Here is a 17,392-nt window from a genome sequence, read left to right as displayed (position 1 = left end):
CTCTTCTCTCTCTCTCTCCTCCCTCCCTCTCTCTCCCTCCCTCCCTCCCTCCCTCCCTCCCTCCCCGTGTTCTTCACCTGCATGCCGAACTCGTCCCCCGTGGTGAGCGCCTTGTCGCAGGTGACGCAGGTGAAGCAGGCGAGGTGAAAGACGGAGTCGCGCGCTCTCATCACCATCTCCCGCGCCGTGATGCCGAGATGACACCGTCCACACCGCTGTACGGCAAACCGTCTAACAAAACAAACAAACAAATAAACAAACAAACAAACAAATAAATTAATAATGTTTGGGGTCGTGTAGCGTAACGACAGAGCATTCGGCTCGGAATTAACAAGCCTTTGGAAAAGCACTTAACACGAATTTCCTCACTTTACTCAGGTGAAAATGAGTATGTCTGTTGTCTTCTGTGTTGGTGGCGGCATAAAAATAAGTTGAGAAAACTTGAGTGTGTCACCGTGAGTATGTCACCATGTCTTGTGATAAATGTTGGAATGGAAAAAAAAACACATTCAAACTCATTTAGCCAAGACACGTGCTTTCCAAAAGTCTTTTTTCCAAAACTGTTTTATCTTTGTTTGATGAAAACAACTAAGAGATCATCTACCGCCTTAGTACATAGACCAGACTGTCAACATTCACGGCAAATTAAGGGTGGCCACTGGGTAAGATGTTTGTTATATGTTTGATCTAGAAGTTTGATAATTTTAATCTCATTTCTAGACAATGAAAAGGGGAAATCAAAGCTATTTAAATCTTAGCGGTGTATCGGATTAACATTTCGCTAAATGAAACACAAACCGCCAATCAACGTTCGTTTACCCAAATTAGATGACATGTAGAATGCCTCATAACGATAAAACTGTTTTTAGGGCTAAGTTTTCAAAGTCAGTTTTCTGACCATACTTTCAGTGTAGTACGTTGAATCAATCCTATTCCAAAGCCTACTGATTTTTGTTAGGCAAAAATGTGATGTCGCTGACGGAAAATGGTTGCTTGTTTTGTATAGTTGGCTGCTTCTCTCGTAGGTATTGATGGTCAGTAACCCCAAAAAATAGAGACGCCTCATGTATTTTGTTTTTGGGCTGTTTTAAACGCTTCAAGTATGAAATGATGACGCAATGTGCTCAGGCAGGTGTCTTCATGTAAAATATTTTTGTTTTCCTGAAATTGCATTGGATACGGTCTTTAATTTTCTGGTTGGTGGAGATACTGTCGTGATGTCTCATTCTGTTGTGCAAAGCATGGACTCCGAGAAGCTCACAACTCTCCGTACACAGTTTCTGGGGAACCGGGAATGCGAAACAAACAAACAAACAAACAAAAACAAACCTGTAGTAGTCCTCACTACAGTAGATCCTTCCGACAAACAAACAAACAAACAAACAGAAACAAACCTGTAGTAGTCCTCTCTACAGTAGAGCCTTCCGTCAAACAAACAAACAAACAAACAAAAACAAACCTGTAGTAGTCCTCTCTACAGTAGATCCTTCCGTCAAACAAACAAACAAACACACAAAAACAAACCTGTAGTCGTCCTCTCTACAGTAGATCCTTCCGTCAAACAAACAAACAAAAACCTGTAGTAGTAGTCCTCTCTACAGTAGATCCTTCCGTCAAACAAACAAACAAACAAACAAACAAACAAACAAACAAAAACAAACCTGTAGTAGTCCTCTCTACAGTAGATCCTTCCGCCAAACAAACAAACAAACAAACAAACAAAAACGAACCTGTGGTAGTCCTCTCTACAGTAGATCCTTCCGCCAAACAAACAAACAAACAAAAAAAACAAACCTGTAGTAGTCCTCTCTACAGTAGATCCTCCCGTCCTTAGAGAAGCAGGTGAGCTCACAGTCCAGCCGCACGTCGCACTCACAGCACTTCAGGCAGGCGGAGTGCCACTGTCGGTCCACCGCGTGCAGGAAGAACCGGTCCTGAATCTTCTCTCCACACCCGCCACAGGCGATGGAGCCCGGCTTGGTGTCCAGGTTCACTACTGGCATCGTCTGTGGAGCAGAGAGAGAGAGAAGAAAAGGACTTCAGAACAACATTCAAGCATCCAACACATAGAATCTGATGTCCTGGATGAAAAGCATGAGATTCGAGACTCTCAGCAACTCATGCTTTGTTTTTCACCCTAGGAAATTAAAGTCATGGAAGCTTTTGTCCCACATCGTCTGGGACAAGGAGAGAGAAAGAAAAAAAAGGACTTTAGAACAACATTCAAGCATCCAACATGTGAAATCTGGTGTTCTGAATGAAAGGCAGGGCATTCGAGACACTCAGCAACTCATGCTTTTGTTTTTCATCCTCGGAAATAAAAGTCATGTAAGCTTTTGTCCCACTGATGCTTTTTCTAATGCTTCAATAGAAATAAACATGATGATGCGCAAGGCAAAAATCCCAATACCAGATTATGCACCCACAGTTAATAGTTAATATCATGTAAAATACCATTAAGTTGGATGTGCTCTCTCTTTCGGTGTGTAAAATCTTGCATCAAGCAAGCAGTTCCTTCTTATTGTAACGTTAGGAATAATGGAACGTAGAAAACTAGATAGAGAGGACCACAAAACGTTACCTTCGTCATCAAAGAGCAAGTATCTGACTTGAATAAACAACAAACAAACCACAACAACAACAACATAGCTCACGACAACACCTTCACAACAACAGATATACCATGCGAGGTTCTTCATGGAACGACGGTTCTCTGCCGCTAGTTCTGTTACAAAGACACGAAAAGCTTTCAAATGGCAGGAGAGGGAAGGAGACAGAGACTTCTAGCCACCAACTTGAATCAAGACGGATTAAAGATGATAGAAATGTGCCATAATTCAGCGGCAGTCCGGGTGAGAACTCTACAGGTGTGCGGAGGTAATGATGCCGCAGGAGACCGGCGCCACGCCGTCTCACGGGGCAGACAAAGCCGGTAAACTAGCGGCCGGCTCCGCCGAGAGTTAGCGGGGAAGAACAGTACATCTGAGCGAAGATGATGATTAAGAATCACATATGGGAACTCTGGCTACAAAATATAAAATACTGGCGTCACAAAAACACACCAGGTGGTCGGTTTGTGTGGTGTACGGGTAGGGGTTGATTTTATACTTTCAAAATTGCCATTTGAACATGTTTTTGGACACAGACCAAACACAACCACTTTAAATATCAGTTCACGAAACAAAAACAAAAATAACAGCAGCAAAGCATTAAAAAGTATAAACGTTATCCACATCACGAGGATCTAAACAGTTCACATGTTATGCTTTCAAATATTTAGATAACAAACCCCAACCATCTAATCCATCTATAGGGATTGTTTGCATATTCTTTATCCAAACTACAACGCAAATTAGCTACTACATTGTGGATTCAGTGACCAGGAAAGCTGACAAATTCTTCTGATTCATATTTTCTGCGCCTCATACCAAGAGCGATTTTTTCACCTGTTCCCTCAGTTAGGCCATAAATTCCACGTAATTGTGCTACAAAAATGACTCATCTTTATGAATAGTTTGATGACTTGTTTGTCAGTTCAGAAATAATTCTTCAACGTATCTATGTGTATGTTAATTGCTTTGCAACTATAAGTGGTCCACTGTTATAAGTATACATCGATGCATAATCGCATTACGATAATACAAAATATATTACAAAAACATTAAACGATATAGAAGGTCAGGTCAAAATTCCTGTTCGCTAATATCGTATTGAAATAATCAAATAATGGTAACAAAGACAGAATTATGTATTTTGGTACATCAAAAAGAATTTCATGATCTGATAGATAAGAAAATTGATAAAAACATATATTGTGCTTTGCTCAATGTTATTGTCTATATTAGATATTTGAACTGTGAAATATACATACATGATGTAGTGAGATCTGACCGTATATGTGCATAGACATATCAGGATTTGGGTACCATGGCTTCAATGTACACTATAGATAGACTGAATATACACATAAAAGGGCAATAAAATTATATTAAGGGCAAATTAAGGACAATAAGAATTAAGTTTACAACCGATTAAAATTTCCTAAACATCACACGTGGGTACACGTGAGAAATAAAGAAAACATTGCTTAAGACCAAAGCAAGAAATATTTTTTACATTATTTTATAGACCGCATATTATAAACTTTGGTGTATAAGCACATAAAGCAATAAAACGGCAAGGATAGTAATGAAATGTCAAAATCATACAAAAAATAAACCTACACTGTAAAAGTGGCGGTACACCATGGCCGTAGTAAATGCTGATGGAGAATCTGGGGAGGAATGAACATAAATTCTGCTAACGGTGGCCTCAGAAGTCGTTCCTGTGGCTTTTGTGCAGTTTTGCCTGGTTATTATCAAGTGAAACGGTTGATGATTGGTTAGATCGTATCCTGAATTGGGTCATACCACTGGATTTGTAGGGGAGAAAAGGTCATTAAATCAGCGTAAATGTTTTTATTCATTTTTGGTTCTAACTACCGTCTTTTGCATTTTCCCAGTGATGTGATTTTAAAACACTACACGGTTTACTACTTAACCATTTCTGTTCTTGTTTGTGCTAAATTCATTTGTTCATAACTACAATTATTTCCTGACCTAGAAACAATCTTAATTAGTCGTTATATGAAAGCGCAGGTGTCCCATTCTGCACGACCGCAAGCGTCAAATCATCGAGTTTCAAACACAGATATTCGTTTGAAGCTCCGTGGACAAACGTCTGATGTGAAGGTTACTCCGGGTAATAAGCATTGCTGTGGGCAGACTGAACACATGTGGCTAACACGTTTCAAAAACATTCTCTAGATCTCTGTAAAAACGTTTAACACAAAATTAAATCAAATCAAATTTATTGCTCAACTAGAGTTCCCCGATCTCATACCTTCGCCAAATGATGTTAATCTTTATGACTGACAAATTATACATTAGATTATTCCCCTTGATTTAAAAATAGGAACCTAATTTTCATGAATTATATCATTTTATCATAATCTCAACAAAAAGACAGTCTTATATTAACAAACAATGCATTCTAGTATTTCCTAATAAATTATGCAAATGAGGTCCTGATTTGAATAAATTATGTTTAATGATGTTCACCTCAACTTAACTTTCAAATACCACAAGTATGAAATTCCAGGCAGTTATCATTACATAATTATAAACTTTTCTCATTAATTATGCAAATTAAGTCATTAATAAGATAATCAATATCTTCCTGTGTTTCTCTCGTTGTCAATTACCAATGTCACAAGCTTCAATTGTCTTATCATGGAATGCAGCTGATTTATAGAATTTCCCCATAAATTATGCAAATTACATCCATATTTGCATAATTGTCACATAATTATATTAAGCATCATGTAAGCTACCTACATACTAAAAATCACGACGATCCGTCAACCGGTTCTTGAGTTATCCCCTTTTGAATATTTTCAAGAATATATCCCTGCAGTTCCAGGGCAAGCCGCTAGGGGGCCCAAACTCACGTCACTTCTTCCTCATCACAAGAGCTACCTACCATCCAAATTTCATCACCATAGCATGTCTAGATCCTGAGATATCAAAACCGGAAGTTCAGCTGCAGTACCATAACAAGCCGCTAGGGGGTCCAAAATCTAATCATTTTGAGGTCTCATCAAGACCTACCCACCTACCAAGTATGAAGACAATCCATCAAGGCCTTCTCAAGTTATCGTGTTGACAGACACACACACACACACACACACACATACACGAACGCCTCTGAAAACATAACCTTCTTGGCGAAGGTAACAACTGTAGCTGTTACAATGTATGGCAAAGAAACAACAATGGTACATACATACACAAACTAATACTAAAATATAATTCTAACGAGCTAGTCCATAATGACACGAAAGCTAATCTATTGTGTTTTCTTAGGAAGAGTATTATTACATTCTGTAATTCAGGGGTTATATCAGCTATTTACAACATGGTGTCGCTTTTGTAGTGATTCAAATATGAATTTTCTAACGTACACTGATATCTGAGTAGGACATGCCAAAGGAGCATGTTAAAGATATCTGATTGTGAGTGAGGTAGCGTAACATTAGTTACAAAACTTAGTTAAACCCTGGTGATTATTAAATGAATCCAATGTAATCTTAGGACAGCAAAACAACAAATATTCTTGATGATATTGACATTTACTACAGTGTCATTTCTATGCACATTTTTGTCACCATATCATACTTGAAGCGCGTTAAAATAGCCCCGAAACAAGTTACGCGAGGAGTCCTTTTATTTTTTGGTACCAATAAATATCTAGAACCAGCCTACGATACGAAATAAGTAACCGTTTTCTGTAGTGACATCGTATTTTTGACTCACAGATATCAGTATGCTATGACAGGCCTGATTCAACCTACTACATTTAAAAAAATGACCAGAAAATCCAGTTTAATTTTACTGTCCTGAAATCGTTTAGGGTGCCTTTAGTATAGCATGAAGGTTGTTGTTGGGTGTTTTCTGATCGTGTTTAGAATCTGTAACGTTCTTTCTGTTCATTTCGTGGACATTTTCGACAGGAAGGAAGGCTGAGCTTGCCCAAATCACTACAACAACAAATATCTATTTTACAAAGTCACGGGTCGCATGGCGTAACGGTAGCGTGTTCGACTCGGAACTAAGAGGTCCCGGGTTCGAACCCTACCTTGTCTCTGATCTTGTGCCCTTGGGAAAGGCACTTAAGACGACTTTCCTCACTTCACTCAGGTGAAAATGAGTATGCCAGAATGACCATTATCATGATAGTGGGCATTTAAAAGGAAACCAAACTTCTGTTCAAGTAAGCCTGTTTCCTCATTATAAACAGAAGTCTGAGGTTCTTCTGAAGTTTCAACGATAGCCTGTTTATGAACGTCTACATCTATACATGCATTCAGGATCCTGCAAACTTTGCCTTCCAGAACGTTTGAGAACACATCCCCCCCTCCCCCTCTACAGCTATTGACATTGACGTTGCCTGACTCTACACGAATGTTGTATAGTATGAATAACGTGCTATACTTACAGACGCGCAGGCCGGCATGTTGAGACAAGGGCGGTTCAAACTCGGTGTTAGAGAGAGAAGTGATACAATCCACCTTTTCCCTCGCCCCTCCTCCCCTCTTATGTTCAGGAAGTTTGCCTTACTACTTTTTCTCACCTCAACTCGCTTCTGGTGGCGGACTGGGTAAACGTGCGAATCAGCTGGTCAAATAGTCTGCTGTTTGTTCTTCATCACCAAGAAACTAAAGTGGCCCTCCCCCCAATAGATTTACCCGTGGGCCGACGTTGAAGGATATCTACGTTTTTGTAGAAACAGTTTGTCTAGGTTAGCTTTGATAAGAAGGGCAGGGAATGTGCCATGCTTGACTATAAAATGAAATACGTTGATGTTTATGTAATGTGTTTGAGCTAAGTTTCAGTAAATCTGGGTTTGTCATTTTCAGACTTTTGGTTTTAAAGGTTTTTCTAACAACACATACATGTATGTTGCCTTTGCATTACATTTGTATCACCTTATGCCATACACAATTAGTAATAGAAGCAGTAGCATTAGTAGTAGCATATGTAATAGTAGCAGCATTAGTAGTAGTAGTAGCCTAGTAGCAGCAGTAGAAGTAGTAGCAGTAGTACTGTAGTAATAGTAGTAGTAGCACAAGCAGTAACATCAGTAGTAGAGGTAGTAGTAGTAGTAGTAGTAGTAGTAGTAGCAGTAGCAGTAGTAGAAGTAGTAGTAGTAGTAGTAGTAGTAGTAGTAGTAGTAGTAGTAGTAGTAGTAGTAGTAGTAGTAGTAGTAGTGGTGGTGGTAGTAGCAGTAGTAGTAGTAGTAGTAGTAGTAGCAGTAGTAGTAGCAGCAGAAGTAGCACTATTGGTAGTAGTAGACTGATAAGAAATCAGAGATTTCTACCTTCACGAACTCACTTTCCTACCTACTTCCTATACGATACCCCAGCCCCTCCCCACTCTTGATGCTGACCCTTTCCTTTATCCCAAGCGACACTACTGCGAGCTGATTCTAACGAGGGAATTCTAGAACATACATTACTCCATACCTTCATCATGCCATTTCCATACCCACTTGCTGACACTAAATACTGATGATGCAGTTGCAGAATCCAATGGTTTAAAAACGCATGCATACAGAACTTAACTGCATGTCGATACTGTACACAGTAGAATGTAGGGCAACAACTACTAACTCGTGAGATGGGTGCACAGCCTGCTTTATTGAATATAGTAGAAAATAAAGGTAAGTATAGAATAAAACTAAACATCCTAGTTACCACAACATTAAAGACTAGCATACGCTACAATCAATCGGGGCTAATCATGAGTTTCAGTATTTTTTTTCTAATAACAAAGTAGTCTTTTATCCATTATTTACCAATTTTTGCATGGTATTGGGTTGCATCGTATGATAATTTAGACAACTTACATGATATATTCAAACCTCACTGTAGCATCTTGTCTCTCGAAATCTGTTGTACTTGATTTAAGAAATGACAATAGCTTATTAGGTGAAACATCATGTCTAGAGCACTCCATGATATCGATGTTAGTTGCAGAGATTGTAAAGTGTGTGCGATATTTGGGGGGAGTGTGGGATGGGGGGTGGTGGTTGTTTCAGCTCCCCCATCTTGCTATAGGAAATGTAGGAAGGGATAACATTTACATGTAAGTAGATACCTGTCTTCAATCTACCCAGTAGCTAGCCTACGTAACAGGCTTATAGAACTGGGGGTTTGGTGGTCTTCGGCTGTTTTCTGATTAGCCCAGTTCTAAAACGGTGGTAATTCAACCAGGCCGGCTATGTTGTCTACATGCAATCAGAAAATAGCACTTAAAATCTCCCAAAAAAGACCCCCAAAACCCCAAGTTTTTGGCGTGCTATGGAGGCTTCTGTTCTTACACCACTGGTCCGGCAAATCTAGAGCCCGACCCTTGCTATTTGCATGCCCAAAAACAATTTTGACTTGACTGTTAGGTGCGAGGCGGGACGAATTTCGGACCATTCCGGCCTGGCGACACAGCGGGCCGCGGAAATATCTAACATCGATCTGACGATTCCGAGAGACCAAATTACAAGTTGGTCCGCAAATGTTGGGCGCTCAAATCGGCAGTGTTTCGACGTTGTGTGACATTTCCAAAAATCGGCAGGGATGTGCCTGTCAGCGCTCGTCGCCTGGCAACACGTATCTTGTCCCGGGCTGTTAAAATACTCGACCCGCTGGCATGTGAGAATGTGGTCTCGACCTAAAGAGGGGGAGGCGGGCAAACACTTGACTCCAAACTGCGATGTTGTCCCCGCGCAATCCGCATTTATACAAAACCTAATGAAGTTAAACCCGAGTGTTTGCCCTCGTTGCCTTGACAAATTTGCAGGGTGGAGTGGTAGGGAGGGGGACCGGCGTTTGGATACATGTTTCCCGTATTTGTGCACCTGTGACATGTACAACACTCGACTTCCCGCCCCACATTTTTCTGAAAGGGTTGATTGACGTCTTTGCAAGCGGTGGCTGAATGGTGGAATGAAGACAAGTTGAAAGACAAAAGGCAGGGGAGCTAGTGTCGAAATTCATAAGTCCACTCAAGCACGGGGAATAATGCCGGGTGCTAACAAAGTTAGTCAGATGAGAAAACAATGTTCTTTGACTGAAGGAACAAAACCCGTGGCTTCTGTGTCTTTTTTTGTACATTTTTGTAGCAGAAAAGGGCTTCGAAAAAGTTGTTGAATTGTCCTAAAGAAGACATCCAATCACCAAAGCCAAAATACTATAGTGCACCAATCACAGAAGTGCGACAATTTCTTATCAAAAATAGGGTAACGTATCATTACTGGACTATAAATTTGCCACGGCCCTCAAAAGAAAAAGTCAAACCCTTCAGTATTAGATTTAAAACATCAAGACACTTTTTTTTACCTCGTACGTTATCAAAATAGCATGTTCGAATTCTCTTTCACTTAGCCTACGTGCAAGAATTTGCAATGAAGTTTTGACTATCATCATGTACATGTAAGTTCATCTGTGTTAGTACTCGTACATATATAAACTATTATATCGAAATTGTGCTTCAAACTTTACCACTGGAAATAATTTTATATATTTATATCTATAACTCTGGATGATTGATTTTATTTATCTAGAATCCATGATGACTAATCTTCATAAACGTATTATATGTTAGGCCACACTGACTTAATTTTATGGATGACATCCTCTGAAGACCCCCAAACTAGTGTGCACGGGAGAATAACAAAAAATTCCGGCCAAAAATAAAAATGCTACTACACCACAGGAATACAAAGCTGTTATTGTGAATTTCCAGCAGTACAAAGCGACGGACACGACGGGCCGCACATGCTGGCTTTTTGCGGAATCGGCACTGTACGTATGTACTGAGATCTCCGTATTGTTGCTAACTACCACGGAGTACCAGTCGAGCCAGGCCAGGCGTGATCTTTTTTTTTTGAGAACAGGCGAAAACCAATACGCGCGAGGATGTCATCCATAAAATTAAGATGGTGTGGCCTTAGTTTGAAAAAAAAAAACACAAGAAGAAAATTCGAATCACCACCCCCCTCCCCCATGTTTCTTTCGCCACACTGTACAGAACAGAAACAAACTGATCGCCTACTAAACTTCCCACACACACAACAGACACGCGCGAGGTAAAATAACATTTATACAGGAAGTGTGCGGATTTGTTCACGACGTGTGCACGATGTGTTCACGGAAAACAACCGACACACCGCGACAGAAACACGACACCGGAAGTCAAGTCTTAAAAAGGACCAGTCAACTTTGAGGGAAATGTTTTTCCTTTCCTCCATGTAACACTTGAATGTTGTCACCTAAAACAAATTCAACTGTGTGTTGTTTTCTTTTGGAATCTTTCCTACAGTCAACGAATCATATACTAGCTCTTACTTTTCTGTATGTATTTTGTATCATGTGTAAAGATTTAATAGGACTTTAAATTATGAAAACTGTATTGGTGTATGTTACTGTACTTCCTGATTTTTTCACTGTACTTTTATGTTTACTGTTTTCACTGTCACTTCTGTACAGTGAACTTATAATCATTACAGTTAACAAATACATGCAATTCTTGGACTTTATTTTTCCTGCACATGTTGCCACCGTTAATATATAGTTCCGTGAACATGTCCATTTTTCTCAGAACGTGAAATTTTGCTACCGTGAACATCAAGTGAATTACATGTATATTCTTTGTCTGACCCAAGTTTTACATATTCCCTCATGTCCTAAATAACAAGCGGTCTGCAGGCTAATTTGAACTTCTCATGAATAAAGAATAGTCAAACAAACATACAGTCAAACAAACAAACAAACAAACAAAAGTTGATAGTACAGCTCCCCTCCCCCATTGCTTTTTGGAGAGTGGTTGTTGTCCTTTAAGACCACATACTAGATCCTTATAAAAGTGTTGTGAGTTCAGCAGCCACTCTAATAAAAGAAAAAGTATCAAACAAGAGTTCAGACAACAAATAGAATTCTTACGCTCCAAGCAGGGGTTTAGGTTTTGGCTTATTTTTTACATGTTTTAGGCGGTTTTTTTTATACTTTCTTTTTGTACTGGTATATTTTTGTACGTATTAAATACTGTCTTACCAATTTGATACTGTCTTGCCAATTTGATACTGTCTTGCCAATTTGATACTGTATTGAAGCCACCAAAAATAAATCAGAAACGTAATATGTATGTTAAATACAACAAATTTGACTTCGTTAGGAAGAGACATACAAATTACAGGGACCATCCCCTAATAACGCCCGGTGCACTAACTCGCGAGCACAGGGGCTTGACCTTTGACATTACCCTTAATTCCTGGCGGCTTGGTATGTTATTAGCTAACATCACTGAAGGATTCTAAGAACGGGCATGGAGAAAGTTCTTTGGGAATTGAGGGATAAAAACAAAGCATTCTCTCTCGTTAAACTTACTCTATTCAATAGCTTTTAATAGCTTTTTCGATGTTCTCGTCATACGAGAGAGAATGCTTTGTTTTTATCCCTCAATTTTTTGAACCGACCACTCTACTGTGGCCTAAGCTTGAATTGATAGCTGGGAAAAAAATGGCAGACAGGGTCACTGACGAAAAATAGTGGATGCTACTTGAAACGTCTGTCAGTTTTAAAAATTTACTAGTATCCTGTTGCTTGAGCAATAGTTTTCTAGCAGAGAGCAAAAATGTGTTCGGTTCAGACAGGAAAATTGCCATGATAATTCCTAGAATACAATAAGTTAAAATAAGTTAGAATAAGTTAGAATATAGTATTTGGTAGTTAGAGTTAATCTCCAAGCAGATCTTTTGGTGGGGGTAAGACAGTATCAAATTGGCCAGTCTGTATCCATTTCCCCACCCAAGGAAATGGATAAAGACTGGCCAATTTGATACTGTCTTACCCCCACCATAGATCTGCTTGGAGATTAAGTTAGAGTAGTTGCATACTATATTGTTATCCACCCTGTTGTCCATCTTTTATTTTCATGTTACATGTACTTGCAAGTACATGTAGCCTACGGGCAAGAACTTGCAATAAACCTTCTCTACGTTAATAAAACCATATATCGTCATTACCTATGACTTATCTTTCCCACAATCTAAAAAGTTTTGAGTTAAAATCATTCTACCAAATGGCGTATCAAATCATTGGAAACTTACACCACGTCTATATAAGTATAATATTTCTTGGTCAATGTGTCACACAGTCTTAGATTTGATTTGATTTGTGACATAAAATGAAATCCTTGTACAGGTAAACAAAGAGTTCGCTGCACTAAATGTGGATAGAGTACTCTTTTGACCAGAGACATACATGTAAAAGTACGTCCGAGAAGTATTTTGGGTTTGTGAATTTGTCGGAAGAATTGCGAGGAGATTGTGAGGGGTACTTTAATCAGGACTGAAAACGGGTTGGAGGGTTGACTCATTTAATCCTTGATCTCCTTCCTGAATTACCCCTGGTACCGACCCCTAATTCTTGTTGGCTCCCAGCCAGATTCTGGGACCTTCAAATTAACCTCATTTCCTGTGTCTGACCTTTTGACCCCCCCCCCTCTTACAGTGTCCGGAGAAGCATACACACAAACCTGCATGCAACCACCAAAACCAATACTCCCGTATCCAAGTAAATACTGTAATTCACTTTATATTTCCAGTAGCAAAATTTCACGGTCTGAGAAAAATATTCACGGTGGAGACAGGTGCAGGAAAAAGAAAGTCTAGAAATTACTAGACAGTATTTGTCAACTGTAATGATAAGTTCACTGTACAGAAGTGACAGTGAAAACAGTGAGCATAACAGTATCGTGAAAAAAAATCAGGAATTACAGTAGTACCCAATTTCCTAATAACTGAAATAAAAGGCCTAGACTAGAGTAAGACTTGAATGACTTTTGCTTCCACAAATTTTCCAGATCGCTGTGCATTTAGGACATTAATCGCTATATTATATTATGATATTCAGCTGCATTGTCAAACCAAAAGACAAACAAAACGTGAACAAAGTTTTATCTCTTGTTGCCTGAGTTCTTTTGTGTTAGATAAAGTGAGACGAGCACGTGTGCCGGTGGTGTGGCATTAAAAACATGAGAGGAGAACAAGAGGAATAAAAAAACAACAGCGTCGACTTGAAGCCAATTTGTTCCCATATATCAGTTCATTACTTACGGCTCAGCTGTGTTTCTTGCCTAATTGGGACTTCTCTAGAAGCAGAATTTGTGCAAATGAATGGTCACGTTGCCGCCAAGACGACAAAAACAAGCCGCTAACAAGCTCTACCGGATCCCTTGAGTGGTCGAGGAATAATAATAACTGTGGCAGACAGATAGTGCCTCAGATTTGCTCGTTATTGTAAAAAAAAACTGACAGAAAAAGGGCAGTTGTATAGTAAGATAAGAAAAAAATTCAGAAAAAGACACAAGGAAAAATCTCACAATGCAATAGGTCTTCTCATTTTCATTAAAAAAAAAAACTAACGGGAAAAAACAACTATAATCTATTCGCATAAAAATCTACGCAAAAGCCCAGTTGTACAATAATCAGCCAATGTATGAAGCGTAGGTATCGTCTTCTTTGTTACGTCGATCCATTTAGACCAGAAAAGACAGATGTATAATTGAGAAATAACATAATTTTGTCAAGTGAATTATTGTCGAAATGAGATCATCTAATAATAGCCCTGTGCTTATTCAAACACCGGTAATGTAAGTGTGATAATTATATAGAATTATACAAAATGGTAAGGCAATTTTATGCACTGTAACATTGCTCAATTTATATCCATGAAAAAAGATCAACAAAACATATCACGATCTCTGAGGCCTTTTCAGACAGCAAAGAAATTTTAAGTGTAACCGACACTGTTAACTGTTACCTGTTCCGAATTGTTTATGTTCTTGTTGTGAGGGCTAGCCCTTTATAATAGCCTCCGGCTAGTTGGGCAGTCCTGGCTGTATACATATGTCTTATTATACAGTCTAATAAATCAAATCAAATCAACTTTTACTAACTGCCTTATCCATATGATATGTAACCATATGTAAAGAAAACGTTTACTTGTAGATATTAACAATAATGTATAGCTTGTTAAAATAAATGCCAACAAATAAAGGTGTACATATATACATTTTCATGTTTTATATATTTAGTTTGCTTCGGTGAATAGAATTGGGGCATCAGTCCGATGTAAATAAATCTGACAATTTTCATGGTTACCTGTCAATATAAAGTGATTTGTGACAATTAGATACCTCACTCAAACACACACACACACACACATACACACACGCACGCACACACACACGCGCGCGCACACACACACGCACACACACACACACACACAGGCACGCACACACACACACACAAACGTACACACGCACACACACATACTCACACACACATGGACACACACACTCACACACACACACACACACACACACACACACACAAACACACGCACACACACACACACACACACACACACACAGGCACGCACACACACACACGCACGCCTACAAGCGGTCATATTTGCCATAGGTTGTCGTACTATTTTGATCGTACTATTTTCGGATTTTTAAGCACACTGTGACAGAACTAACCGCCGACGAGGATCGAAAACTGCCTATCCCACATGAAGACAGCTAAGTCCAATTTCGTAACACACACACACGACCATCACAAGAACACCCTTAGTCTACGACCTTACGGCGACCGTACTACGACTGTGACCATCACAGCGTACGTTTGACATTGGTAATGATGAGTCATAAAACTCTTAGAATCATGATTCGACCTACCTGTGTAGTCTAGAACGCCAATCTGGCAGCCTCCTTAGGACCACAGTAAGACAGGTACTACCCACTCCCGTCTGCTGTATACTGTATGTGTCCACTTCACCCCAACTGTCTGCCAGGGATACTTTTAATCTCAACTAAGCCGCAAACACGACTCGTTAATCCGTCTTTAATCTCTCTGTGGCTCGCGGAACAAAGACCGGCCTGATGCCGGACACCAGCGCTCATTATAACCCCCACCCCGACACAACAACAATAACAAAAGGGGGGTCATTAGAAAGATTTGTCCACAGTAATGTTCAAAAACCCGTGAAGAGAGAAAGTAGGTTTTTTTCTAAGGACCAGCCCGCTTGTGGTAGAGGGGAAATCCTAGGGGATATAGGCGGGCCTAGAGGGACTCATTTACGGGCAGCAGAAGTGAGATAATTGGTATGTGGTTATGGATGACATGAGGCGGAGGGGAATGAGAAGTGATTGGTGTTACAGGGAGGCACATTGCACGGCAGGTGCACTGCGTTCACACCGGAGAACATTCAGGTCGTTATCCAGTCATTATACACGTCTCACAGATGAGCAAATGTCGGAAGGACACAGACTATAGTCTCATAAGAGAGAGGGTGGTGAAAGAAATCTTAAGTGTATGAACGAATTTGAAAATACTTTACATGTGCGTTGAATACAGTGGAAGACGAAACACATTTTATCTCAAATTGTACTCGCTATAGCAATGAACGAAATGAACTCTTTGACACAGCGTCCAAATACAGATGAAAAGAAAACTACTTTTCTGAAAACCAACATATTACAGAAAAAATGGAATCTTTTGTCTTACCCTGTCTTCAAAAAAGAAGTCAAATCCAGTAGATTTTGGAGTTACTGAAGTTTTTATCTTTATTTCTTGTGTTTAGTTATGTATGATTTGCTTGTACTTGTGTCAAATGTTCCTTGTATTTGCAATTAGCCCTCTGGCATGAGTTTGCAATGAACAATTACTGTATCATAAGCTAAATGTAATATCTCCGTAGAAAGAAAGTCTACTTTTAAATGACATTTTTCTCCTCTTCTTTAGATTTCCTTCTTCTTTTCAAGGCATGCGCATCCGGGTGGAATTTCAGGGTGGAAAAAATGGAATTTTAAAGTCATTCTTTTAAGTATTCTTTTGATTATTCTTTTAATTTCGGAACGATCCTAACCCACAGCATACTGATATCTGTGTGGCAAAATTGCGATGCCACTGACGGAAAACGGTTGCCCGTTTTGGAGCGCAGGCTGGTTCTAGCTATTTATTGGCGGTACTAAATAATAAAGCAACTCCTAAAGTATCTGGTTATGGGTTATTTCAACGCTTCAAGACTGAAATGATGACTATGTGCTAAGAAATGGTCGCAGCGAATGTCTATATCAGACAGATTTCTTCATCCTAAACAATTTTTTTTTCTTTCGCTGTCCTGGTCATGCATTGGATGCTTGCAGCTAATCGACAATACATCTTTCTCCTACTTTGAAGATACACTGCACGAAAAACGATATTTAAGCATCCTTAATGGTGTTCGTAAATAAGGCTTAAATATTTCAAAATAATTAAGCATTATTTAAGTCACACTTAAGCCATCGTAAATGCCACAATCGGCAGGCAATCTTTACACTCTCTTAAAGAACAACGTAAAGTCTACTTAAACATAAACGTATCCTTACTTGATCTTTAAGGTCGCTTAATGTTGCAGTAAAGATAAAGCACTGATTTGCAGCAGTGTACTCCACATGTGTTCTTGACTACGTTTAAAACATACAGACTTAGATAAGTATGACTTTGGCAGTTACCTTAAATTGTTTTAAATAAGATGCATTTAAGTGTGCGTAACGTTAGCTTAAAAATGAATATTTAAGCTTATATTAAGCTACGTAAATGGCCGACGTGCCGACGGCATGACCTCCCGTGACTGCACGGTAAATGGATTTAGACGGCCCGACGTGCACGGGCCAGCCTGGGCGTGGCTACGGCGACACCTCTTGTAACTGTACCGCGGGAAAGGTATCGACAAAGCCCCATGCGCCTGCTT

The 17,392-nt window shown here is 39.5% G+C and overlaps 1 protein-coding gene across 7 annotated transcripts in view; it reads right to left on the bottom strand.

Annotated features, from left to right (window-relative positions):
- The window catches only part of LOC109474830 (LIM/homeobox protein Lhx2-like), a 34,599-nt gene that overhangs the window by 7,661 nt on the left and 9,546 nt on the right, over positions 1-17,392 (bottom strand). For 2 of the 7 annotated variants that reach the window (XM_019775252.1, XM_019775297.1), the window contains exons 2-3: positions 1,795-2,006; positions 78-231 (exon numbers count right to left, since the gene is read on the bottom strand). In XM_019775252.1, coding sequence (XP_019630811.1) covers positions 78-231; positions 1,795-2,006 — 366 coding nt within the window. Of the gene's footprint in view, positions 1-77; positions 232-1,794; positions 2,007-2,682; positions 2,776-4,223; positions 4,454-7,035; positions 7,075-7,170; positions 7,244-15,335; positions 15,541-17,392 lie in introns of those variants that run through there. The other 5 variants (XM_019775289.1, XM_019775306.1, XM_019775271.1 and 2 more) reach the window with 5 other exon arrangements.

The sequence above is a fragment of the Branchiostoma belcheri genome, unplaced genomic scaffold, assembly GCF_001625305.1.
Source record: "Branchiostoma belcheri isolate BF01 breed outbred unplaced genomic scaffold, Haploidv18h27 scaffold102, whole genome shotgun sequence".
Lineage (NCBI taxonomy): Eukaryota > Metazoa > Chordata > Leptocardii > Amphioxiformes > Branchiostomatidae > Branchiostoma > Branchiostoma belcheri.
This window is presented reverse-complemented; position numbering and strand designations above follow the sequence as displayed.